The 27,305-nt window shown below is 39.0% G+C and overlaps 1 protein-coding gene across 1 annotated transcript in view; it reads right to left on the reverse strand.

The window, feature by feature from the left end:
- The window catches only part of IL1RAPL1 (interleukin 1 receptor accessory protein like 1), a 2,301,818-nt gene that overhangs the window by 1,086,602 nt on the left and 1,187,911 nt on the right, over nt 1–27,305 (reverse strand). The window contains exon 3 of the mRNA XM_073616428.1: nt 23,232–23,511. Coding sequence (XP_073472529.1) covers nt 23,232–23,511 — 280 coding nt within the window. The remainder of the gene's footprint in view (nt 1–23,231; nt 23,512–27,305) is intronic.

Below are 27,305 nucleotides of genomic sequence, written 5' to 3' on the forward strand. Positions count from 1 at the left end.
AAATACGCACCCAATAAAAAAAGAAGCTTCCAGTTGTTCATGGGGATGTTTTTGATTGTAGAATCATACTTACTTAGGTGGATGCAGCATCGGTCCGATGCTGCATCTGTTCCCCACCGGCTCTAAGGCTGAGAATTGAGAGATATGCTCGGTTCTCAGTGCTCCCTGAGCAGAGATTTGTTGACTACCAGTCACCGCTGTTTGCTCTGCCCCTTTAGCGCTCACTGGAGCACTGGGCTGTGGAGGAGTTGAAAGCATTCAGCTCAGCCTCTCAGCGGGTTACTGTGAGGCTGAGCTGGGTGCCAGCCCTGACTTGTAGGTGGATCCCGGCCATATGGTCATAATAGTTCCTGATCCTGAACCAGCTCTGTGATATCAGCTGACAGCGGGCTTCAGCCCGCTGTCTTCTGAAAACAGGTCACAGGAGTGCAGAATGAACTGCTTTGTTAAAGCTTTGGCTGTACTTCTCCTTTAATGGCAACTACATTTTTTGGATCGCATACAACTTTCTGCCAATGTGCCAATCTATACAATCCTTCCACAGACCTGTAACCACTTGCCAGAGGAATGAGATCTCTCTACCAGAAAAAAACAATAAACTAATAATGGAATAATAATGTCATGAAAATGGAATCCAGTCTGCCTCACAGCAATCACTTCATTGTGACAATTTATTTTCAGTGGCTATCACCCTTATCAGACATACATATTCAATAAAACGTGTTCTGGCAATAGAAACATCCTGCTTTTTTATAACAACATCATTTCATGCTATATTTTGCTTTCAGAACCTTATTCCACTTACTAAGGAGCAACTCTGAACTGCAAGTAAAATCAGTAAATGCTATGGAAGAAACATTACTATTTTAATGCCAGAAAGTCTATTCAATTTACCTTGGACCAAAACAGGATAAGCAACATGAGATCCATATATTAAAACAATTAGGAAAATCTAAAAATTTTAGCGAGAACTGTTTTGCAAATTTTCTAAAAAAGTTTGAGCTTACCCCTTAGGCCTCCCAAGCCTCCCTACTCTTCCTAAAATGTGATAGGTGGTCTTGCTGAGCAATTGAGGCCTTCATATTTCTTAAAGTACAGCTTCATTTTACTCACTTCCCAACCTACATACTATATATACAGTACTTCCTCGAGGATTGATGATGATATCAGGAACATGGCTGCAGCTGCAGCCTTGATCCAGATATCATTCTTTACAGCAGGTGTTGGCCTTTCATGTAATTGTGATCAGGTCAGCTAAACAGCTGCCTAACTACTTTTACAAGCAGCGGAAGTATCCCCCACCTTGCCGCGTGCCGCTGTAGATTTTCGCGCCTGCTGACTATAAAGAAGAAGGAGGAACTTCCATTCCCCCCGATCATCCCAATAGTGCATGAAGATAGAAGCAACGAGGATTTTGTCACTTCCAATTTCAGTCTTGTGTATACTGGCTGTTACCAGCTAGTAAAGCAGTAGATCAAACCAAGCTCTGTTTGATTAGCTGCTTTGAAGGGCAGTGAAGGTGTAAAGTGTTGTCTGTCCTTTGTAATGGCAATAAAGTTGATAAAAAAATTAAAGCGATCAATGTAAATAATTGAAAATAAAATAAATAATAAAATAAAAAAAATAAAACACCCCTGTCCCTCTGCTCATGTGCAAATGCCACCATGCACGTAGGTCCCGCACGCAGGTAAACTGTGATAACACCACACATGAGGTATCATCATGAACCTCAGACTGAAAGCAATACTTCTAGCACCAATCCTCCTGTGTAACTCTAAACTGTTAAGCTTTAAAGGCTTTTAAACTGTCACTTAGGGAGATTTTTAGTATTGTAGTATGTCACCATTCCACAGGTGTACACAGTTTCAAAGCATGACATGTTAGTCATGTCCACCAAACATGTGCCAGGTACAGCAACAGGGAATCTGATCTGATGCTGAGACCATACCTTGTTTAGTACATGCAAGGCTGCAAATAAAGGATAACTAATCTCTAGAAAATGTTTTTATATATTGCGGCTTACCAATCCTTAGATGTAGTGGCTGCAGTAGTCTTCATTATCCAGGCAAAACTATTTTAACAAAGTACAGTAAATAATTGCTGATCTTGCCAGAAATTCTGTGTCCTTGCCACTTCCTGTAAACTGAACTGGAAGGATAAAGCAATAAGAGCTTCCTGCTGTAAACTACTAATCTTCCTGTCCCACATTTAATAGAAATGAACAAAGGCAGATACGTTGGAAGACCAGCCTGGGTGGTAACCATGGCTCCCTCTATAAATACAGTGGAGAAGATACTCCAGCTACCCAGTGATAGAAAATGAGATAAAATAAATGTAAACAAGCCTGAAAATAGAAAACTATTGAAGCCACCACATCTAATGACTGATTATCTGCAATAAATGTAATAATGCTTTGCATACAGCATTTCTCTAGTTTTGTGTGACACTGCATCATTTAATAATGATAAACAATCTCCATGAATTAAAGTATTACAGACACTCTGAACCATGACAATTATATAATATCATAATTGTAAATGAATACATAGCTGTTTTAATGTTGTATATATTTTTTTTGAAATATGGCAAACACCACAATTCATTTGCATAGCAAACTCGACGCCCAACATAGCACATTTCTTCATCTGGCCTACTGTAAATTTATTAACCCACGAAAACATGTCATAAACATTCTCATTAATAGAGCATTTTTAAATCTAGCTAAGTGGTTTGAGATGCATTATGTCAAACTTAAAAAGGCCCATGTTACTCATTTCCTTCCTGATCTAATTTGCTTGCATTAGATTCTCCACATACTGTATTTATCAGAACAGAGCCTTGAGAACAGATAAAAAGCCTCTTGTAATATGCAGCCAGCAAGTAAGGTGTTCATTAAAACACACCATAATAGCAGCAATAGATAATGCAATGGCACACACAGTTTTTCAGTGATTTGTCTGTTGCGAGAATGTTTTAAAGCTTTGTTTTCCATAAAAATATAAAGCTCATGTATTATACATATATTAATCTCTAGAATTTATCATTCTATTGCAAGTTGTGTATGTTTTAAGCAGAGCTATACATCTGACAGCAGGAGCTTGCATGGCAAGGGCGTTTGGGAAATAAGCCCAGCAGCTTGAATGCTTTGTCCCAAGTTATTTATTTCTTATTGATTTATAGCAACTTATTTGAACTGTGCAAATTGACACATAATTTGAAAATAGTAAACTACAGTAAATGAAATGCCTGTTTTTATTATCCTAAGCACACAAATAAGGAGATTGTGTACTTAAAATTAATTTATCTGATACTAAAAGGGCTATTTATAAACCTGGAGATGAAAAAAAAAATGTTGTTGCCCATAGTGACCAATGGTTTTCCTAAAGAATAAGGGATAAAACCCCACTGGTCACAGTAAGCAGCCAATTATCTTTTATTCCCATTTTCCCGTTTTCTTTTACTCCAGTTTTTAATAAAAACAACAACTTAAGCCTTGCAGGGTATCAGATGCAGCAGTTAATCTCTTTTGCATGTGCAGGAGTTTAATTAATGGTATAGCTGCCCCTCACTCCTATAACTGAAGTATTGTACCATTTTAGAAAACGTTGTTGCCTCTACATCCATTGTTACTAATCCAATAACTCTGGCTGCCTAAAGATGCTCTTGTGTAAATTAGGCTGAAATACAGCCTGGCTAGTTGGACATTCATCTGGATGTTGGACTTTTTCTTCATTTGGCATGAGCTGAAAGTCATGTATACTAGTGGTGGAAATGTGGCTACTATACATGGCAGATTTTCCTTACATTAGTGGTCAGTGAAAAAAAGGACAAACTTATATTTGTTGTAGTTGGGAAGAAGAATCACAGCTTACATTAGTGGTCACTATAAAGAACAATGTCTCCTTTCATTAGTGGTCAATGGGAAGAAGAATGCCCCTCAACATTGGTGGTCAGTAGGAAGAACACCACCTTATGAAGGAGTCTGTGGGAAGAAGACATTGGTGTTAGCGGTTACTTACCTGAAAAAGAACGCAGAAGGTGTTGGTTTCATTGCTGGTGCTGCACAGGGCAAGAGCAATTTTTCCATAAACTATCTATACCATGAAAGCCAAAAGGGTCCTGAGGATGGATTGATAGATAAAGAGAGAGAGATGCAGGGCTCATCTGGTCCACCACTCATGGGTCCGAACCAATTTACCTTTATCTGTTCTCCAAGACATTCTACTGCCCCCTAGTCTTACACAGAATATGTTTATTTCAACTCCTAATCAAGAACCAAGTGGCTTGGCCAAATATGCTATATTCTAAATTCACGGTGACTCCTAATCATAGGATAGATTTACTCTTTGCACCAGAGAATCCCTTTAACATGGTCTCATGTAGTCACACCATGAGGGTGAATACTAACCACCCTACTTGACAAATTCAGGGTCAATGGGTTTATGGATAAGGGTCAGTTTGGAGATAGATACTAAGCATGGATGAGATTTTGAGAATTAGTTTTTACCCTTTTTTCATATATTCATCTGTTTTTTTCACTTTGCTTTTAACATTTTCTATACTATAAATACAGTGCCTTGCAAACGTATTCACCCCCTTGGCATTTTTCGTGTTTTGTTGCCTCACAACCTGGAATTAACATGGATTGTTTAAGGTTTTGCATCATTTAATTTACAGAACATGCCCACAACTTTGAGGATGCTTGTTTTTATATTGTGAAGCAAACAAATAATAGGAAAAAATAACAGAAAAAGTCAATGTGCATAACTATTCACCCCCCTAAAGTGAATACGTTGTAGAACCACCTTTTGCGGCTATCACAGCTCCAAGTTGCTTTGGATAAGTCTCTATGAGCTTGCCACATGTTACCACTGGGATTTTTGCCCATTCCTCCCTGCAAAACTGCTCCAGCTCCTTCGAGTTGTATGGTTTGCTCAGCAAACTGTGAACAGCAAACTTTAAGTCTGACCACAGATTTTCTATTGGATTGAGGTCTGGGCTTTGACTAGGCCATTCCAACACATTTACATGTTTCCCCTTAATCCATTCAAGTGTTGCTTTAGCAGTGTGTTTGGGGTCATTGCCCTGCTGGAAGGTGAACCTCTGTCCTAGCCTCACATCACACAAGGAGAGGTACAGATTTTGCTCAAGAATATCCTTGTATTTAGCACTATCCATCTTTACCTCAACCCTGACCAGTTTCCCAGTCCCGACTGCTGAAAAACATCCCACAGCATGATACTGCCACCACCATCTTTCACTGTGGGGATGGTGTTCTTTGGGTGATGTGATGTGCTGTGTTGGGTTTGCGCCAGACATGTCATTCTCTTTGATTGCCAAAAAGTTCAATTTTAGTCTGATCAGACCAGAGCACCTTCCTCCATACATTTTGGGAGTCTCCCACATGCCTTGTCGCAAACTCAAAATGTGCCATTTTGTTTTTTGCTGAGAGTAATGGATTTCTTCTGGCCACTCTGCCATAAAACCCAACTCTATGGAGTGTACGGCTTATTCTTGCCCTATGTACAGATACTCCAGTCTCTGTTGTGGAACTCTGCAGCTCCACCAGGGTTACCTTAGGTCTCTGTGCTGCCTCTCTGATTAATACCCTCCTTGCCCGATCTGTGTGTTTTGGTGTGTGGCAGTCTCTTGGCAGGTTTGCTGTTGTGCCATGTTCTTTCAATTTGGTTATGATAGATTTGATGGTGCTCCTAGGGATCATCAAAGATTTAGATATTTTTTCATAACCTAACCCTGACTTGTACTTCTCAACAACATTGTCCGTTACTTGTTTGAAGAGTTCCTTAGTCTTCATGGCAGTGTTTGGTTAGTGGTGCCTCTTGCTTAGGTGTTGCAGCCTCTGGGACCTTTTAAAAAGGTGTGTATATGTAATGACAGATCATGTGACACTTAGATTGCAGACAGGTGGACATCATTTCACTAATTATGTGACTTCTGAAGGAATTGTTTGCACTAGAGCTTTTTATGGGCTTCATAACAAAGGGGATGAATACATACGCACATGCCAATTATCAGTTTTTTATTTATGATAAATTGTTTTATGTATATATTTTTCTAATTTTACTTCACCAACTTAAACTATTGTGTTCTGATCCATCACATAATTCAGATTAAAAAAACATTGAACTAAAGGCTGTAATGTAACAAAATAGGTAAAAAGCCAAGGGGGAGGATACTTTTGCAAGGACATGTATATTGTATGTTGCTCCTAATTATAACTACCCAGCTTTCATTTTTTTTTTTATATACTTACAAAAAGCAGAATTGATTAAAGAAAATTACTTCAATTCACTATATGCAGCTGAATCAAGCATCATAATTTAAATTGTATTTGGACTCTAGCCATAACAATAAGAACAAGCTATTCTATGGTAATTAGGTTGTTAGCCAATTACAGCAATACCAGGCACACTGCGACAGATTTTCTACTCCAGTGTATACTGTATTTAGAAATCAGTCAAAGGATTTTCACAACAAAACAGACATATATTTGTGATTCTAGAGCTAAATGCGCCAAATGTTTTTTTGTTTGTTTAATTTTGATACTTTACAGCATTGTTCCTCAATTTCTGTTTCATGGACATTCTGGTCCTAAAACAATTGGCATTCCTGGTAAAAAGGAAACACCAGTCAGCACAGGAAAATGTATCCAGTCAGTGACTACAAATTTTTCATGTTTTGTTCCCTGCATTATATTTTTTAGTGTTTGTAGTCTACACTAAGATGGCTTACATAATTTTTGGGGGGACAGATAGGGCCTTTTTAATAGAAATATTTGAAGCATATATTTTAATTCCCTTTGATTTTATTGGGCATAAATAGTAAAAATTAGGGTTTTTTTTCCCCTGTAATTTCAACATAATTTGCACACCCCATATACCTGTATTTACCCCAAATTATAATCAACAAAGTCTGCTGATTAAATGTATATAACATTAATAGTATATTACAATGTTTGCTATGTAATATTATGAAATGGTAAAGCCTTAAAGTAAACATATGTGTTATACTTTACAAGAGTTTTATCTCCCTTTCAATGCTACTGTACATTGTGTGGCACACAGTGAAAAAAAATGGTTTGGATACATTCAGCAGCGTAATAATAAGATAGCATTAAATAAGCTCACTGGTGCACAAATTAGCATGATGGCAATGTTTTTACAGGTTGATATTTATTTATTATTCCTTTTTTGTTTTTGTTTTCATGAGGGAGGGGTCTTGGAATGTCTCCCCCATGCAGTTCTTCAATAACAGATCACATCTGTTAGTGAGTGAGGGTGTGGGTTCTACAATTTTCTGATATCAAGTCAAATTCAGATATTTACACTTGCTGCATTTATAAATACATTCATTGTTTTCAGTGCATGACAATATTCATTAGTAATTTATTTCTATCTGGTGGTCAGATTTAAATAGCATATTAAAAGCTTATTTGTTAAAATATATATTGTACTAAAGACCATCTCAAATAATACACATATTCACTTTATGTGTCGAAAAATTTAAAAAAAACCTCCCATCCCCTTATCCCTCCCTTCCACTCCTTTGTCACCCATTTTACTTATTTTTTTAATATTATTATTATTTAAATAAAACGCATTTATTTATTTATTTATTTTATTTATTTATTTAAATAAACCCTTTTTTACTCACCTACGTCTTTCAAATCTAGAGCTGCAGACTATACCCGTGATAACCAGGACCCTCCCACTCTGCAGTAAGGAAGAGAGAAGACTCACGACCCAGTGCATCATGTTACCATGAAATTGGGTAAGTAAAAAGAGCTTCTAAAAAAATTACGCTTTGATTAGCTGGGGCAAGCAACAGCAGGATTTAGGGAACATGAAATTCCATATGGTATTTTGCATTTTTGTAGTCCAGGAAATTTGCACATGTTAAAGCGCACATAAAGCTACTGTATATGCATATTCAGTCTCATCTAGTGTTAATGAGCCTGTAGTCAGGTAAATATTCTCCCTGAAATAAAAAAAAAATCAAAGACTCCTAGCTGAAGTAGGGTGCCCTCTACATTTAAATGTCTTCCATATACATAGATGATATTTGAAGTAAGATAAATTAATGAAGTCATTCAGAGATAATGTGCAAAGAGAGATCACAAAACTCGATCTTAAGACATGCACAAGATAAGCATAAGATGAAGATTTGTTAGCAAACGAGCCAGGGAAAATTAATGAGAGAGGTTTGAAGAGAAGGGGCTTTAATATGCAGCGCAAGAGTATCTTGATTATGAATTAATAATGAGATCTCAACAATCTTAATATCCACAGAAAGGTAAAACAGGATTAGAAGTACAAAATAATCATGATGAGTTGTGGCTTAATAGGGATCATTAACTATTCAAATGGGATAGTATGATATAGAGGGCACAGAGATTGAGGAGGTCAAGTAAGGATACTAGCTAGAGTACTTAAACTGCATAGTAATAATAGCCTCTTACAAAAAATGTGTGATAAACATAGAAGAAAGGGGACAAACGGGATGTTTTCTAGTGTAACTAGCAAGTGTGACTAAATGCCTAGTGGGTATTTTGTGCACATTTACAGTGTCTTGAAAAAGTATTCATACCCCTTGAAATTTTTCACATTTTGTCATGTTACAACCAAAAATATAAATTTATTTTATTGGGATTTTATGTGATAGACCAACACAAAGTGGCATATAATTGTGAAGTGGAAGGAAAATGATAAATGGTTTTCAACATTTTTAACAAATAAATATGTGAAAAGTGTGCCATGCATTTGAATTTAGCCCCCCTGAGTCAATACTTTGTAGAACCACCTTTCTCTGCAATTACAGCTGCAAGTCTTTTTGGGGATGTCTCTATCAGCTTTTCATATCTAAAGAGTGACATTGTTGCCCATTCTTCTTTGCAAAATAGCTCAAGCTCTGTCAGATTGGATGGAAAGCATCTGTGAACAGCAATTTTCAAGTCTTGCCACAGATTCTCAATTAGATTTAGGTCTTGACTTTGACTGGGCCATTCTAACACATGAATATGCTTTGATCTAAACCATTCCATTGTAGCGCTGGCTGTAGGGTCATTGTCCTGCTGGAAGGTAGAACTCTGCCCTGTCTCAAGTCTTTTGTAGACTCTAACAGGTTTTCTTCTAAGATTGCCCTATATTTGGCTCTATCCATCTTCCCATCAACTCTGACAAGCTTCCCTGTCCCTGCTGATGAAACAAATCCCACAACATGATGCTGCCACCATCATGTTTCACAGTGGTGATGGTTCAGGGTGATGTGCAGTGTTAGTTTTCTGCCACACATAGCATTTTGCTTTTAGGCCAAAAAGTTAAATTGTGCTCTCATCTGACCAGAGCACCTTCTTCCACATGTTTGCTGTGCCCCCCACAAGGCTTCTCGCAAACTGCAAACAGGACTTCTTATGGCTTTCTTTCAACAGTTGCTTTCTTCTTGCCACTCTTCCATAAAGGCCAGATTTGTGGAGTGCACAATTAATAGTTGTCCCATGGACAGATTCTCCCACCTGAGCTGTGGATCTCTGCAGCTCCTCCAGAGTTACCATGGGCCTCCTGGCTGCTTCTCCGATTAATGATCTTCTTGCCCGGCCTGTCAGTTTAGGTGGCCTGCCAAGTCTTGGTAGGTTCACAGTTGTGTCATACTCTTTCCATTTTCAGATGATGGATTGAACAGTGCTCAATGAGATGTTTATAGCTGGGGATATTTTTTTATAACCTAACCCTGCTTTAAACCTCTCCACAACATTATCCCTGACCTGTCTGGTGTGTTCTTTGGCCTTCATGATTCTGTTTGTTCACTAAAGTTTTCTAACATACCTCTGAGGGCTTCACAGAACAGCTGTATTTATACTGAGATTAAATTATACACACATGGACTCTATTTACTAGGTGACTTCTGAAGGCAATTGGTTCCACTAGATTTTATTTAGGGGTATCAGAGTAAAGGGGGCTGAATACAATGCATGCCACACTTTTCAGATATTTATTTGTAAAAAAAAAATGAAAATCATTTATCATTGCCTGCCACTTCATAAATATGTGCCACTTTGTGTTAGTCTATCACATAAAATCCCAATAAAATAAATTTTTTTTTGGTTGCAACATGACAAAATGTGAACAATTTCAAGGGTTATGAATACTTTTTCAAGGCACTGTATTTAGTGTTCCCATTGACTTGCAGTGTTGAAGGGAAGGTCAGTTTATAATAATCGCCTAAGAAAATATCACTTTTTTGAGGAAAGCTGCAGTGTCTGCATCCCTATAGCAGAAAAGCATCAGTGAATATCTAGTCAGAAATTACATTTTACATGTGTCTTAGTGCAGACATCTGAGAAAATCATAAGGTCTAATTACAAAGGCAGGAAATTTCATTCAAATCAGCATCTGAAAAAAAAATCGAATAAATAGACATTAAGTGGTGCTGCAAATCCTTATACCGCCAATGTAAATTTCATTACTGAGGCCATTTGGTACACCAAAGTTGTATAGAAACCCTCCAGGTTTCTGAATTGGCTTGCAAGACACCTTTTTGGTTGCTGCTTGCAAGACACCTTTAGTATGCAGTATTGGAAGCAATTTGCAGCCTAACATGAAAGGATCCTCTGAGCAATATATTAGACTTTTTGGACTAACACCTTCTTTGGCTAACATTTTGGTGTCCTATGCAAGCAGCTTGTAATATAACTGTTATGTATATGCTGACATGACTTTTTTTTCTCACCCCTGTTTGAACACCCATGGTGAACTCCTTCAATGGGATGGTGTATGGTGGTTGGGAATATACACACCAAAGCATATCAGGACCCAGCATATCTGGGAACATCCTTCTACTAGGGATGAGCCGAACACCCCCCTGTTCGGTTCGCACCAGAACTTGCGAACAGACAAAAAATTTGTTCGAACATGCGAACACCGTTAAAGTCTATGGGACACGAACATGAATAATCAAAAGTGCTAATTTTAAAGGCTTATATGCAAGTTATTGTCATAAAAAGTGTTTGGGGACCTGGGTCCTGCCCCAGGGGACATGGATCAATGCAAAAAAAAGTTTTAAAAACGGCCGTTTTTTTCGGGAGCAGTGATTTTAATAATGCTTAAAGTGAAACAATAAAAGTGTAATATTCCTTTAAATTTCGTACTTGAGGGGTGTCTATAGTATGCCTGTAAAGGGGCGCATGTTTCCCATGTTTAGAACAGTCTGACAGCAAAATAACATTTCAAAGGAAAAAAAGTCATTTAAAACTACTCACGGCTATTAATGAATTGCCGGTCCGACAATACACATAAAAGTTCATTGATAAAAACGGCATGGGAATTCCCCACAGGGGAACCCTGAACCAAAATTAAAAAAAAAAATTACATGGGGTCCCCCTAAATTCCATACCAGGCCGTTCAGGTCTGGTATGGATTTTAATGGGAACCCCGCACCAAAATGTAAAAAAAAAATGGCGTGGGGTCCCCCCAAAAATCCATGCCAGACCCTTATCCGAGCACGCAACCTGGCAGGCTGCAGAAAAAGAGGGGGTACGAGAGAGCGCCCCACCCTCCTGAACCGTACCAGGCCACATGCCCTCAACATTGGGAGAGTGCTTTAAGGTAGCCCCCCAAAACACCTTGTCCCCATGTGGATGGGGACAAGGGCCTCATCCCCACAACCCTTGCCCAGTGGTTGTGGGGGTCTGCGGGCAGGGGGCTTATCGGAATCTGGAAGCCCCTTTTAACAAGTGGACCCCAAGATCCCGGCCCTCCCCCTGTGTGAAATGGCAAGGGGGTACCCCTATCATTTCACAAAAAAGTGTCAAAAATGTTAAGAGACAAGAAAAAGTTTTTGACAATGCCTTTATTTAAATTTTTCTTCTATCTTCTATCTTCTTTCTTCTATCTTCCTTCGGTTTCTTCCTCCATCTTCTTCTTCTTCTGGTTCTTCTGGTTCTTCCTATGGTGTTCTTGTCCGGCATCTTCCTCTGCGGCGTCTTCTTCCCTTCGTCTTCTGGGCCGCTCCGCATCCAGCATGATGGGAGGCTCCCGCTGTGTGACGCTTCTCCTCTTCTGACGGTTCTTAAATAACAGAGGGCGGGGTCACTGGGTGGCCCCGCCCACCTCTGACGCACGGGGACTTGATGGGGACTTTCCTGTGGCATTCCCCGTGACGTCAGAGGGGAGCGGGGTCACCCAGTGGCCCCGCCCTCTGTTATTTAAGAACCGTCAGAAGAGGAGAAGCGTCACACAGTGGGAGCATCCCATCTTGCTGGATGTGGAGCCGCCCAGAAAATGAAGGGAAGAAGACACAGCGGAGGAAGATGCCGGATGAGAACACCGGAGGAAGAACCAGAAGAACCAGAAGAACCAGAAGAAGATGGAGGAAGAAAATGAAGGAAGAAAGAAGAAAGATGATAGAAGAAAGAAGATAGAAGATAGAAGAAGCATTTAAATAAAGGAATTGTCAAAAACTGTCTCTTGTAATTTTTAACATTTTTGACATTTTTTTTGTGAAATGGTAGGGGTACTTTTGTACCCCCTTACCATTTCACACAGGGGGGAGGGCTGGGATCTGGAGGTCCCCTTGTTAAAGGGAGCTTCCAGATTCCGATAAGCCCCCCGCCCACAGACCCCCACAACCACTGGGCAAGGGTTGTGGGGATGAGGCCCTTGTCCCCATCAATGTGGGGACAGGATGTTTTGGGGGGACCCCACGTGCTGGGATAAGGGTCTGCGTGCTCGGATAAGGGTTTGGTATGGATTTTTGGGGGGACCCCACGCCATTTTTTTTAATTTTGGCACGGGGTTCCCCTTAACATCCATACCAGACCTAAAGGGTCTGGTATAGATTTTGAGGGGGACCCCACATCATTTTTTTTTTTTTTTTTTGTCCGGGTTCCCCTTAATATCCATACCAGAACTGAAGGGCCTGGTATGGAATTTAGGGGGACCTCCACGTCATTTTTTTTTTTTAATTTTGGTTCGGGGTTCCCCTGTGGGGAATTCCCATGCCGTTTTTATCAATGAACTTTTAGGTGTATTGTCAGACCGGCAATTTATTATTAGCCGCGAGTAGTTTTAAATGACTTTTTTCCTTTGAAATGTCATTTTGCTGTCAGACTGTTCTAAACACGGGAAACATGCGCCCCGTTACAGGCATACTATAGACACCCCCCAGGTACCAAATTTAAAGGAATATTACACTTGTATTGTTTCACTTTAAGCATTATTAAAATCACTGCTCCTGAAAAAATGGCTGTTTTTAAAACTTTTTTTTGCATTGATCCATGTCCCCTGGGGCAGGACCCAGGTCCCCAAACACTTTTTATGACAATACCAAGCCTTTAAAATTAGCACTTTTGATTTCTCCCATAGAATTTTAAAGGGTGTTCCGAATTTGCCGCGAACACCCCAAATTGTTCGCTGTTTGGAGAACTGGCGAACAGCCAATGTTCGAGTCGAACTCATGAATTCGAAGCTCATGCCTACCTTCTACCAAAGATAAGTTAAACACGTTGAGTCTGAGAATCCATCCATAGCATATCATCATTAGAGTTGGGCGAACAGTTCGGCCCGAGCATCTGTTTTGGGGAACACCCAAGTTTGCAGGGTGTTCGGCAGGTATTCGACCCGTTGAATGCCCTGCAATGCACTGCATGCTGCACTGTACACTCTGCATCCTGATTGGGCAAAGCTTTGCCCAATCAGGGCTTATTAAAAGCTGGCTGTTAAGGAGCGGGGCCAGGAAGTGCTGGCCACGGTGTTCTTAACTACCGATGAGTCATCACGTGTCAATGAGCTTTGCTGCTGACAGCTGAATAATAAAAAAATTGCTGGTAAAAAAAGTAAAAAAAAAAAAAACAGCAAAAACAGCATGGGATCCCCCCCATGCACCAGTCCATAATGTCATCAGGGGGTGTGGTGCCAGCAGGTGACATTGCTGGATGACCCCCCGCCCTTACCTATATAAGAACTGACAAATGGTGGATGGCAGGAGAGTTTTTTTTAGTGTGACGGGCAGCATGATAGATGATGGATTTACATCGGGGGACACTGTTTTTTATTTTTTAGTAGAGGTATTGTCAAAAACTTTTGAACTTTATATATCCCATACTTATTTACATAGGGGGTGGGATCTGGGGCCCCTTCTTAAAGGGGGCTTCCAAATTCTGATAAGCCCCCTGCCTACATACCACTACAACCAACGGCCAGGGTTGTGGGTTAGTGACCCTTGTCCCCCAACAAAGCCTCCCTTTCCCAAAGCACCCCCATGTTGAGGGCATGTACAGTTCAGGAGGGGTGGTACTCACTCGTCCTCCCTTTCCTGACCTGCCAGGCTGCTTGCTCTGATAAGGGTCTCATTTGAATTTTGTGGTAGACCCCATGTTATTTTCTTTTTCATCTTGGCGTGGGGTTCCCCTTAAAATCATTCAGTCCCCCCCAGTCTGGTATGGACTGGGGAGACCCCACACGTTTTTTTCTTTATTTTTTTTAATAGCCAGGTGGCTGCAAATGCAATAGCGAGTCAATTTAAATGGGTTCTGGCTCATTTTTCTTCTTTAGAAATGTAATTTGCTGCAGCATGTTCTATGCATGCTACAGATGCATCACATTACAGGCAGACTAAGGGGACCCCCCAGGCACTATATTTAAAGGATTTTTTCTTTTTTATTGTTGCTCTTTAAGCATCATTAAAATCACTGCTGCTGAAAAAAACAATTGTTTTTAAATACATTTTTGCATTACTACATGTCCTCCATGGCATTACCCAGACCCCCATACTCCTTTTTGCAAATAAGCCTTCAAAATGGGAACTTTTGATTTTTCCTGTTCAGCTCCCATAGACTTCAATGGGGTTCGCCATTCAGATTAGAACTATTCCCCTGTTTGGGAGTTCTGCTGCTAACCAAATATGGGGGTGTTCAGCCCATCTCTAATTTTTGTGATTGCTCCAATTCGGTTTCAGGAGACAATCCAAACTATTTGTTGCCTCTTGGGTGGTGTTTATTGATATATTGCTCAGTGCTCCAGTAAGCGTGGGGGAGGGCAGAGCAGAGAGCCAGTGACTGACAGTTCTCTGCTCATGGAGCTCTGAGAACCGAGCAATCATCAGTGTTTGATCACTCTCAGTTCTCAATCTTAGAGCTGGCTGGGGACAGATGCAGTGTTGGACCAATGCTGCATCCAGCTAGGTAAGTATGATTCTGAAAAAAATATATATATTCCCATACTTCTTTTTAAAGACCATTTTGTGCTTGTTTAGAACATATCAATGATGAAATGCTCAGAATTTGACTACAGGCTCACAATTGTGAAGCGGGGTGCTTGAACGCCAAGGCTGATTGTTATTACAAGCCTGGCAATGCATCATACTGTATTAGAGCATATGGTATTCTGCATACAAAATCACACATTTTTATTCTTACAATAAATGTTTTAATTTGAATACATAGCAACAATGGGTCGTTTATCTTTATCTACAGTATACATTTCTCAAATGTCCTTATCAAGAAATTTGTAATAACCATTTTGGTACCTCTCAATGTGTGCAATTGCTATTGAATATCTGATTCATTTTTCAGAAAATATAACTTGTCATACGGATATACAAATTCATTATTATAAATAAAAACAGGCATGTAAATGAGTCTGCACATACTTTTATTTGCTTCCAAAATTTTCTTTGCACCCTACCTCTAGAACCCATAAGCAAGCTCTATGGAATTTCACCTTTTAAGATGAATCAAAGTCTGAAATGTCCCTCCCTCCCCTGTGGCTACCTGTACTGTCCATGTACAGCAACTGCATTCTGGCAATGTACACTACATCCTCAATAATAACTCCTGCATCATACTGCTAAGTTATCCTTCCGGGCATTGTAGAAGTAGGTTTCAACAGAGAATGTCCTTTACATAGAAGTAACAACCTCTGTGTCAGAGAAATAGCTTAGGGAAAGTGAAAGGATTTAACCACTTCCTAACCACGCCATAGCCAAAAGATGGCTACAGTGTGGCTCTCTCGTTTCCTCCTGTACCATGCCTCTCACGCATGCAGTGCCCTCTGTGATCACAGCTGATCACAAATCATGGTAAAAGGCCAATCACAGTGGCCTTTTACCGCATGATCAACTGTGTCCAATCACTGCTGATTACAATGTAAACAGAGATGCCGGTTATCAGCTCTCCTTTCCTCATGCGCTGTCACAGCGCGAGGAGAGGAGAGCCAGTAAATGGCAGTCTTGACAGGGGACATATACACAGATAATCAGGGCACTGATCATCAGTGCCCTGGTGATCAGTGCAGCCCCATCAGAGCCAATTAGTGCCCATCAGTGCTGCCTATCAGTGCCCATCAGTGCTGCAATAAGTGCCCATCAGTGCCGCCTATCAGTTCCGCCTATCAGTTCTGCCTATTAGAACCACCTATCAGTGCCCATTAGTGCCACCTATCAGTGCCCATTAGTGCCACCTATCAGTGCCGCATATCAGTGCAGCCTATCGTGCCCATCAGTGAAGGAGAAGAATTACTGATTTGCAAAATTCTATAATATAAACTAAACAAAAGGGTTTTTTTTTTTGTTTATTTAGCAAGAAACACAAAACCCAGTGGTGAATGAATACCACCAAAAGAGAGCTCTATCTCTTTAAAAAAATGGGCAGGAAGGGGGTATAAGTGCCCAGTTACCAAGTGGTGAAAAAATAACATCTCATTAAAAACTGGGGTCTCGAAATGCAAACCATTCTAAACTGTATGTTATGTATGATCCTTCTCTGCTAGTAAATAAGGTTAACACCAAGATCTACTGTAAATATATCACATAACCTCAGGTGATTAGGTTGTTATATATAATACATGCTTTTGGCATCCCAACAGTTCTACATTCATCTACCACCCATGATACTTAAATGTTGTTAATGCACCATCCTTTCCAATATAGCGACTGTGGGCTTTTTATCCTGATTTATAGACACTATTGTCTAACCATATAGCAACCTGATGTAAAAAAAGCAAGACGTTTATCTGCATTAAGGGCACAGACCACTTGAATTAACATTTCAATGCTAATTATAGGTAATGCTAGCTCTCCTGGCAACTACCAGAAACTGCAAAGGAGGCAACTCTGCTACATGTCACTAAGGCTCCTTGTCTCGTGAAGCCTGGATAGTCATGTACCTTTATTAACAACAATATAAATCATAAAAGCTATTTATACAAACAAGATATGACATGTTATTCAATAATCAGTTTTGCAGAGTGCACCAACAATAGCTCCAATAAAATAAAACAATAAAATGCAATAGGACAAATGTAGAAAATAGAATTCAAATAATAAGCACTAGCTCAATTTGGACCTAAATCTTTGGTTCAAACAAGGTGTGTATGCCCATACACCAAATAATCTAGGGATGATGCCTAAAGAACGTTAGAGCTTTATTAGGTTGATTTGTTGGATATGTGTGTTTTCACATATGACTGAACTGCACTGAAGCAATTATAGGGAGTATATGAGGGGGTATCAGAATTGTCCTATCACTGAAAAAACCCTCCCTATTCAAAGGCACTCATGAAAGAGTATCCCTATTGCTTCTACAATTTCTGGACCAAAAAGACTGTCCAATGCTGCAATGTAATATCACTAACATCTCCTATCCCAGATCCGAGTATAGTAATTCAAACGGACTGATCAAAAACCCCTCCCCACCAAATGTATTCCCATGTAAAAAGTGATTGTGCACCAAAAACCTATCCTTATGAAACTAAAATATCCTACATTTTTCGCACAACAATAGAGCTTTGTCTGGGGTGCAACAAATAAATTATAAGTGCTCAAAGAATAAAGTGCTATATTCACCACATGGCAAATGGCGACTCTTCTATAAACTGCTTCTATTTCTCCTTCTTGACATTTTTCGGCACCATCCAGTGAGTATTTTATAGAGCATCTTCTGACCCTTCTCAAAAACACATCTGAATCCCAAATCAGTATTATAAAATAAATAACTTTTATTTTTCAGATGCTATAAGATACTCCTCCCCCACAAAAGGTAGGTAGGTGAAGCCTTCATTTAATCCATATGGGGCACGTGATCCCAGCTGAAAGATCCATTTGGCTTCTGTTTTTAATTATCTCTTATCCAGGTTTCTTTTTCTCTGACCCTGTTTGATCTGCTGAACCACAGGCCATCAGCTTTCCCTTTATGCTTTTTTAACATATGTCTCATGACTGGTCTGTGCTTTTTTAGTTCTACATCATTTATATGTTCCAGAACCCTACGCCTCAGTTGGTGAATCATCTTGCCAACATATAGAAGTGGACATGGGCATTTTGCTACGTATATTACACCTTCCGTAATACAGTTGTAAAAACATGTAATATCATTTTTTTTTTAATTTTTTGGATTGATAAAGTTCTTCACCGTGGGCACAAATCTACAGGCTTTACAATGGCCATATTTAAAACTACCCTTCAGTTTCTCTGGTAGCCATGTTAATGGACCTCTTGATATGGACCTTCTTTCTTCATAGTGGGTGTGAACCAGCATATCTTTGAGGCTGCTCCCTCTTCTATAGGTTATCTGGGGTCTTGATGGTAAGGCACCTGATAAATCCTTCCAGCTAAACTGACAGGCTGGGCAAGGAGAGCATTAATCTGAGAAGCAGCCAAGAAGCCCATGGTAACTCTGGAAGAACTGCAGAGATCCACAGCTCAGGTGGGAGAATCTGTCCACAGGATAACTATTAGTCGTGCACTCCACAAATTTGGCCTTTATGGAAGAGTGGCAAGAAGAAAACCAGTGTTGAAAGAAAGCCATAAGAAGTCCTGTTTGCAGTTTGGGAGAACCCATGTGGGGGACACAGCAAACATGTGAAAGAATGTGCTCTGACCAGATGAAACCAAAATTTAACTTTTTCACCTAAAAACGCTATGTGTGGCAGAAAACTAATACTGCACATCACCCTGAACACACCATCCCCACCGTGAAACATTGTGGTGGCAGGATCATGTTGTGGGGATACTTTTCTTCAGCAGGGACAGGGAAGCTGGTTAGAGTTGATTGGAAAATGAATGGAGCCAAATACAGGGTAATCTTAGAAGAAAACCTGTTAGAGTCTGCAAAGGACTTGAGACTCGGGCGGAGGTTCGCTTTTCAGCAGGACAATGACCCTAAACATACAGCCAGAGCTACAATGGAATGGTTTAAATCAAACCATATTCATGTATTAGAATGGCCCAGTCAAAGCCCAGACCTAAATGCAATTGAGAATCTGTGGCAAGACTTGAAACTTTCTGTTCACAGACGCTCTCCATCCAATCTGACTGAGCTTGAGCTATTTTGCAAAGAAGAATGAGCAAAAATTTCACTTTCTAGATGTACAAAGCTGTTAGAGACTTACCCAAAAAGACTTGCAGCTGTAATTGCAGAGAAAGGTGGTTCTACAAAGTATTGACTCAGGGAAGCTGAGTCAAGAATATTTTGAAGACCATTTATCATTTTCTTTCCACTTCACAATTATGTGCCACTTTGTGTTGGTCTATCACATAAAATCCCAATAAAATAAATTTATATTTTTGGTTGTAACATGACAAAATGTGGAAAATTTCAAGGGGTAAGAATACTTTTTCACGGCCCTGTTTGTTTTGCCATTAAAAAGGAAAAAATTGTTCCAACACGAACTTGAGTAATCTCAACATCAGTTGTGTATGCTGATAGAATACAATGCCTCTGGTGTTAAGGAAGTGTTCACATGCTTTAAGACCCAAATCATGATTGATGGTACTGTACAAGGCTTCAACATCTAAACTTGCCAGTGAGATGTCATAAATCAGAGTCACCCCTTCTAGTTTGTTGACAAAATCCAGAGTGTGTTCTATATATGACGATAAGCCATATACATGGGGCACATGACAAAATAAATATATCTGCTGACTTTCTCAGTTAGATTGTTGTTTCCAGAAACTATTGGGCATCCTGGAGGTGTAAGCTGGTTTTTATGCACCTTTGGTAGTGCATAAAAAGTAGCAGTTGTTGGGTGGTAATTCATCATATATTCAAATTCCATTTTGATAGGATCCCCTTCTCTTTTCCCTTCAGGAGAATTTGCCTCAGCTCATGTAAATACTTTTGTTGGTAGGATCTCTCTCTAGAATCTCATAATTTTCCTCATTTCTGAGACATAACACATCATTAGGTAGAAGGGTTTGTCAATAAGGACAATATTGCCACCCTTATTTGCAGTCTTTATGATCAGATTATTATTTAATTCCTCCAGGGATTTCCATTCTAGATAGGTGAGGTTGACATTTTTATTCCCATTATTCTTCCATGTTTTTTTCCCACAGGGTGTTTAGATCTCTCTTTTCCAGATTTACAAAGAGTTGCATCTGGCTTCCTTGGGGGATCAGAGGAGTATGATTTGTTTTTGGTCTGAATGTTGAAAAAGGACCTTTAACTTCTGCCCCTCCACTCTCACTTTGTGCTTTCAAAGATTCTAATGCCGCATACACACGATCAGACTTTGCGCCAACAAAACCATAGATTTTTGTTTGAAGGTTGTTGGCTCAAACTTGTCTTGCATACACATGGTCACACAAGTGTTGGCCAACAATTACGAACGTGGGAACGCGGTGATGTACAAGACATACAACGAGCTGAGAAAAAGGAAGTTCAATAGCCAGTGCGGCTCCTTCTGCTTGATTCTGAGCATGCGTGAACTTTTGTGCGACGGACTTGTGTACACATGATCAGACTTTCCGACAACAAAGTTTTGTTGGCGGAAAATTTTAGAACCTGCTATCAAACATTTGTTGGCGGAAAGTCCGACAGCAAATGTTTGATGGAGCATACACATGGTCGGACTTTCTGACAACAAGCTCACATCCAACATTTCCCATTGGAAAATCCGACCGTGTGTATGCGGCATTAGAGTCTTAATGTTTCAATAACCTTAGAAGTTACATATGCATGAGCTCACTGGGCTTGTCCTTATATTCCTTTTTAAGTGCTAATTTTCTAGCAAACAAGTTTATGTCCTTTACCCATTCAAATAGATTAAGATCATGAGTGGGAACAAAGGACAGACGGTTTTTGAGAACTGAATATGTGGACCTAAATCTTCACATATTACTGGCAGAAAAAACTGTTTGAGTGTGTATGTTTTTATGGCAAAAGTTTATTGCTTCATTGGCTTTATCTTGAAGCCAACTCTATAACAATTAAACACATACAACTGGCAGCTGAATATCTTATTGCTGAGTGACTGTGTTCACTTTTCAGACTATAATTTAACAAATACTTGACAAAGGAACAGCAACACAAACCCTATGACAACAAACAAAGCTTGGGAGACTCAGTTAACCAGATGGTCACTGAAAATCATACAAGGTACAGCTCAATGCAACATCAGGAAAAAAGTAGATATTGAGAAGACTTCTATGAAAACTCAACTTAGCTCTGTCCCTCTTCTGTTAAGCTTTTAACTCAAAATACCCCACTACATTCATTCTACTTGCTATACATGCATGATGTAATGTGTATTCATCTATTACAGGCAATGTGTGCAATTCACTTTTTTTATACACTGCCTAAGAATTCTGCAAAATGCCTGATTTCACAAATTGCCTGTAACACACACACACACACACACACACACACATATATATATATATATATATATATATATATATATATATAGTATATATGTTCATATTCGTCATTTATATTTATGATTAGAACTACTCATACTCATTTTGGAGCTTTGGATCTTGGTTTGGAGCTTTGTATAGAGTAAGGAAGAGTTAGAACCTCAGTCAGGTTTAAAATGTTATCTATGTTTAAATTGAGGAGATTTCCTTTCACTTTCTTTTTTGTCTGATACTTGTGATCTGCATAGGAAATGAGAGGAAATATTTATACTGGGGAAACAATAAAATCCTTGCAGAGGCCTCATGCACACAAAATGTTTTGCAAACTTTCTTAGAAGCCGAAAATTTCCTCCTGGCAGAAAAATGCCTAACACTTGTAAAAATGTGTAACATGTTTAGGCATGTTTACAGGAGTCAAGCACTTTGGTGTTAATTCATTTAATTTGCCATAATAATAATTTGTTCTTTTAATTGAAATGAACATGCACCTAACATAAACATGCATTTAAACATGCTTACAAGCATTTTCTGGCATACCTGACTGCACTGGCAGTGTTATTTTTTTCTGCTGGTAAAAGCCCCTGCCACTAAACTTTGCTAAAAGCTTATGGGGGTTATTTACTAAAGGAAAATCCACTTTGCACTGCAAGTGCACTTGAAAGTGCACTTGGAAGTGCAGTCGCTGTAAATCCAAGGGGGACATGCAAGAAAAATAAAAAACAGCATTTTAGCTTGCACATGATTGGATGATAAAATCAGCAGAGCTTCCCCTCATTTCAGATCTAACCCTTAGATTTATAGCGACTGCACTTCCAAGTGCACTTTCACTGCACTTTCAAGTGCACTTGCAGTGCAAAGTGGCTTTGTCTTTTGTAAATAACCCCCATAGGCTAGCATGCAACTGAGTTTAGAGACAGGAAAAAAAAAGCACCTGGCGCACCTAGAAGTACCTGCAAAAATGTCTAGTGTGCATTAGGACTTTTACTTAAAGTAACTCTGTCATCATAAAGGTATTTTCCTAAAACGAGGACCTCAGAAAAAGATGACCAAGCATACTTACCTCTTTGGTGGGCTATGACTGTGAACTTTGCTAAATAGTCACACCTTCCAAGAGAATGTTCACATCTGTATCTTCCAGGTGTGTTTTAATGCCTGATTCCAAGCTGTGAACTTTGTTGATCACTACTCTGTGCTATAGTGACCTAAGTACCAATGTATGGAATCATGTATGGAATCATGTCATGGTGAGAGATACAGGCACTCAGCATTCCTGGAAGTGACTGATTTAAGGATTCTCCAAGAAGCTGTAGTTTTTCAGCAAAGTGAATATATGAGCCCATGTCTACAAGAGAGGTAAGTGTCTATTGCAGGGACTATTTTTTAGAAAATAAAAAGTCCCAGCAACAAAGGCACTTAAAACCAAACTAGTTCTGAAATTTATTCAAAAAGTATATACGTATAATGCAGTTTAATTATATGCAACTTACTTTTATCCAAAAATAAACATTTCAAAGATACTGTGAAAACATTGCCCAGGGACAAGCTAAAAGAAAATCATTCTACTGTACATTGTCAATGTTTACCTTATGACGCATGCATAAAGACCGCTATCCTCTGTCACAGTCGGCCGAAACCAAATAGCATCTTCTTCTTTGCTCATCCTTATTCCATCAAAAGCAATTGGCTCTTCAAAGTCTCCAGGCCCAGTACTTTTATACCACATCAGGCTGAGTCCAGCACTCTGTGCTACAGTGTAGTTCGCTCTGATATATCCATAAAAAAGTGCACATTTTATCCGTACGGGCTCACCCACCAGAACCTGATATTTTTTGTAATCCACAGACCAGTCAGTGCATCCATCGGCTAGAAAAAAACATAGATAAACATAAAGATTAGGTAATAATCATTAATTCTGCTATGGTTATGAAAAGAGCTACAACAGAATAATGTTAAAAGTGCATCACAATAGGTAAGCTAGCAACGTATTTCATAAATCTCTGTACATCTGGGAGTTTCAGCATTGCATTCTTATGCAAGTATAGCCAGCAGCAGATGAATTTATATAATTTAGTGGCTGACACATTACTAATGTGTGGGATGTTATTCTCAAATAGCTTTAATCTCTTTGCACCTATCCATCGCAAAGACTCGTGTTGCGGCTCAGTTCAATGCAAATGAAGGAGATTGTTTTTAGTTATGAATGATATTTGCTAAACACTATGGAATATTCTGTATGTATCCGAATAATCAGCAAAGTAACAAAGGGTGAAAATCCCCTCTGCCCAAAACAGGGAAACAGATAGGATGAACATATTTCTATATTTTGCAGCTTTTTTCTATCTCTGCCTATGAAAATTTTATGCAAAACACTGTAATGCAGATAAATCATAGGCATAGAAATGTTTAAACGTTTTGTATATACTGTATATAAAACACAAGGTGGGGGCTCCTGGGTTTTTGACTGATGAAAGAAATCCAGTTTTGTTGTTTTCTAAGAATCTTAATAAGTTCTGTTCTAGGCTTTGTGGAGCTTTGGGTGTAATGAATTCTCCATGCCTAGAACCACATCCTACCTGTTAGCCAGACTTTGTTATTAGTGTCATGTGTGCACAGGCATTTTTGTTCCCTGCTGCTGTATAAAAATAATTTGGGAACCCATTAAGAGGCACCCTGTTAGCCAGGAACCAATCTGAGTTTAGTTATTGGCTGATATTTAGGTTTTTTATGCTATGGATTTGTAATAGTGTTTGCTGCATTGCTGAATAAAAGTGTAGGACCAACCCGCTTGGACTTTTCCTAGATTTCTCTATCTAGTTCATAAGTTCATGGTTTACCACTTTCAGCCATCTCCCTTGATTATATATATATATATATATATATATATATATATATATATAATGTTTGTGAATCTATTGGAAAGTTTCCAACCCGAGAATCCCATTAGTAACAGCACTTCCTGTAGCAGACTAACAACATTAAGTCACCCCCTCTCAATTAGTAATAGGCTTGTTAGCTTTTTATATGTGCTCTTTCAGTTGGTCATTTGGCTGTGTATCAGTTCTGGCCAACTGAAGGAGCTAACATTGGTGGGTGACAAGACAGTTGCTGTTTGTAAGGCAATAACTTGGTATTAAAAAAAGATAGTGAGGGGGCACTAGTGATACAATAGTGTTTAGCAACCACAGTAAAACGACAATACCATACAATAATAATAAAACTTGTTAAAACCTCCTACATAAGATACATAAAAGTCCAACATGTTAAAAAATAATGTAAGTAAAAAGTAATACTTCAAAGTCCTTTAAACTGTCCATATGATCTTCAGTGATAAGTTACCATTGTAACATATTGTGTAAAAAAAATCACCACTTGGCAGTAAATCCAAAAAACACACCTGATGTGCTCAATTGGGATTTCCTACTCACCAGACAGCTATGACCTCTTTACTAAAGAAGAAGGTCACACAATGCTTAGTATGTAAAGTATTTTAGGCTTGCTTGAATGTCTTTACAGATATATCAGGAGACCTGTGTTTAACCTCCTCTCCACCATGATGACCCATTGAAAATAAGAGAAGAAGGGAACCAATAGCGTAATATTGTTTTAATAAAAAATTTAAAACAAATAACAGAGTGCCTGCTTACAATAGTAGGTACCTTTCCCTGGCACTGAGAATAACCCGCATATGTCACTAAAAAGAACCATACACCGCCTGGCTCGTGCTCGGAGATCATATGGACAGTTTTAAGGACTTTGAAGTACTACTTTTTATTCACATTATTATTTAGCATGTTGCACTTGTATGTATCTTATGTAAGAGGTTTTAAGTTTTTATTATTATTGTATGGTATTGTTATTTTACTGTGGTTGTTAAACACTGTTGTATCACTAGCGCCCCCTCACTATTGTTTTTTAATACCAAGTAATTGCCTTACAAATAGCAACTGTCTTGTCACCCTCCCATGTGAGCTCCTTCAGTTGGCCATAGTGGTTGTGAAACACTATTTTATCACTAGCACCCCCTCACTATCATTTTTTTCACTCAAGATAGTTCATATACACTTATAGGGAGCTGCTATTATAGTTTATTTATTCACTTATATTATTTATTTTTGGCGTGAGGTTCTTTTGTCACAATTACTCGGTATTGTCAGTCTGGAACAGTAAAGCTCTGTACACACGGGTCGAATGTCGGGAGACAACGGGTGGTTCAAAAAACAACAGCTGACATTCGGCCCGTGTTTATGTTGGTCTTTTTCCGACAAAAGCCAGCCAAAGCCAGCCATTCGGCCGGCTTCTGTCTGACGTGCATGCTGGATAACCAGCATCTGACAGACTCCCGATCAGCGCTCTCAGCCAATGATACTGAACTAAACTTGCATGGTTAGTACAGTGGATTCTAACAGAGCCATCAGTTTTTTTTTATGAAAAAAACTGTTAGTGAGTACCAGGCTTAAGGGCTGTTATTGACAGGATCTTCAAGTAAAAAGCTTAGCAACTGATTTAGAAAAAAATATTTGCTTGAAAGAACTGTATAGAATTGAGACATTTGGCTTGATTTACTAACGAAAAATAGACTGTTTCCTTTACAAAGGAAGTTGAACTTTGCAAGTAAATTTACCCCTGAGCTTAGTAAATGTGGTAAAACTTCACTGTACAAAGAATACTCAATCAAGTGCAAGGAGAATTCAAAAACAAAGCATTACGTTTACACATGATTAAATGGTGGAAGTCCTCAGAGCCTCCCCTTATTCAGTAAGCTCTGGCAAAGATTTCCCTGAAAAATGCAACCTTCCTTGCAAAGTAAACAGGCTACTTGTAAATGAACCCCGATATGTCAGTTATACTGAAAAATGACTTCAGAGTTTACATACACCTTAAATAATTTTCAAACATGAGGAATTCATTAGGAAATATACTGTAACCAGCTGCAATTGATATAGTTGATTATCTTGAAGTGGATGTAAACCCTCACATATACCCAGTGAAGCCTTAGATGATACACGGAGATGAAGCAAATCTCCCTACATAAGTTTTACATGTATATCTGCTGTTTTCACCTTTATATATTGTATATATATATAAGTGCAAATTGTGTTTGATTGTTTACTTCCTCATTCCTCTGTAGGAGTAGATTATTGCTAGACACTGTGAGACAGCTGATTGGAGGAAAGGCACACACCCCCTATCCACACATGCAGAGCATGCCTGTGAATAGTTTAGCAACCTTCCCAGACACACACTTCTATATCCCGTCTAGGAGAGCTTGTCAAAAGTTATCAGGCTTACAACAGAGAAACAGAGCAGGACAAAGTTACGGGACATAGTGCTTTGAAGAGAGATAAAAAAAACCACTACAGATATATGTGCGCAGCTCAAATTTCATAAATCGGGTTTACATCAACTTTAAAGCTGACTATAGACTTTAGCGGGTTTTGGGTCACATATACAGGCCATACATGGGTCAAATTCTGAACAATTCAGAAATTTGTGCATTTTGTAATCTGATGGTGCCATTATTGATTTCGAAATTCGACCAACCACACCCTCAATTTCAGCTCATATTGCTACAGAAAAGAATTTTTGTGGCCGTGAATCTTTCTTTCTGGGAATTGTAATTTCTTGTGCTCGTGTGCATTTCTTTTTCAATTATATTT

This window comes from Aquarana catesbeiana, linkage group LG02, assembly GCF_042186555.1.
Source record: "Aquarana catesbeiana isolate 2022-GZ linkage group LG02, ASM4218655v1, whole genome shotgun sequence".
In the NCBI taxonomy this organism is placed as follows: Eukaryota; Metazoa; Chordata; class Amphibia; order Anura; family Ranidae; genus Aquarana; species Aquarana catesbeiana.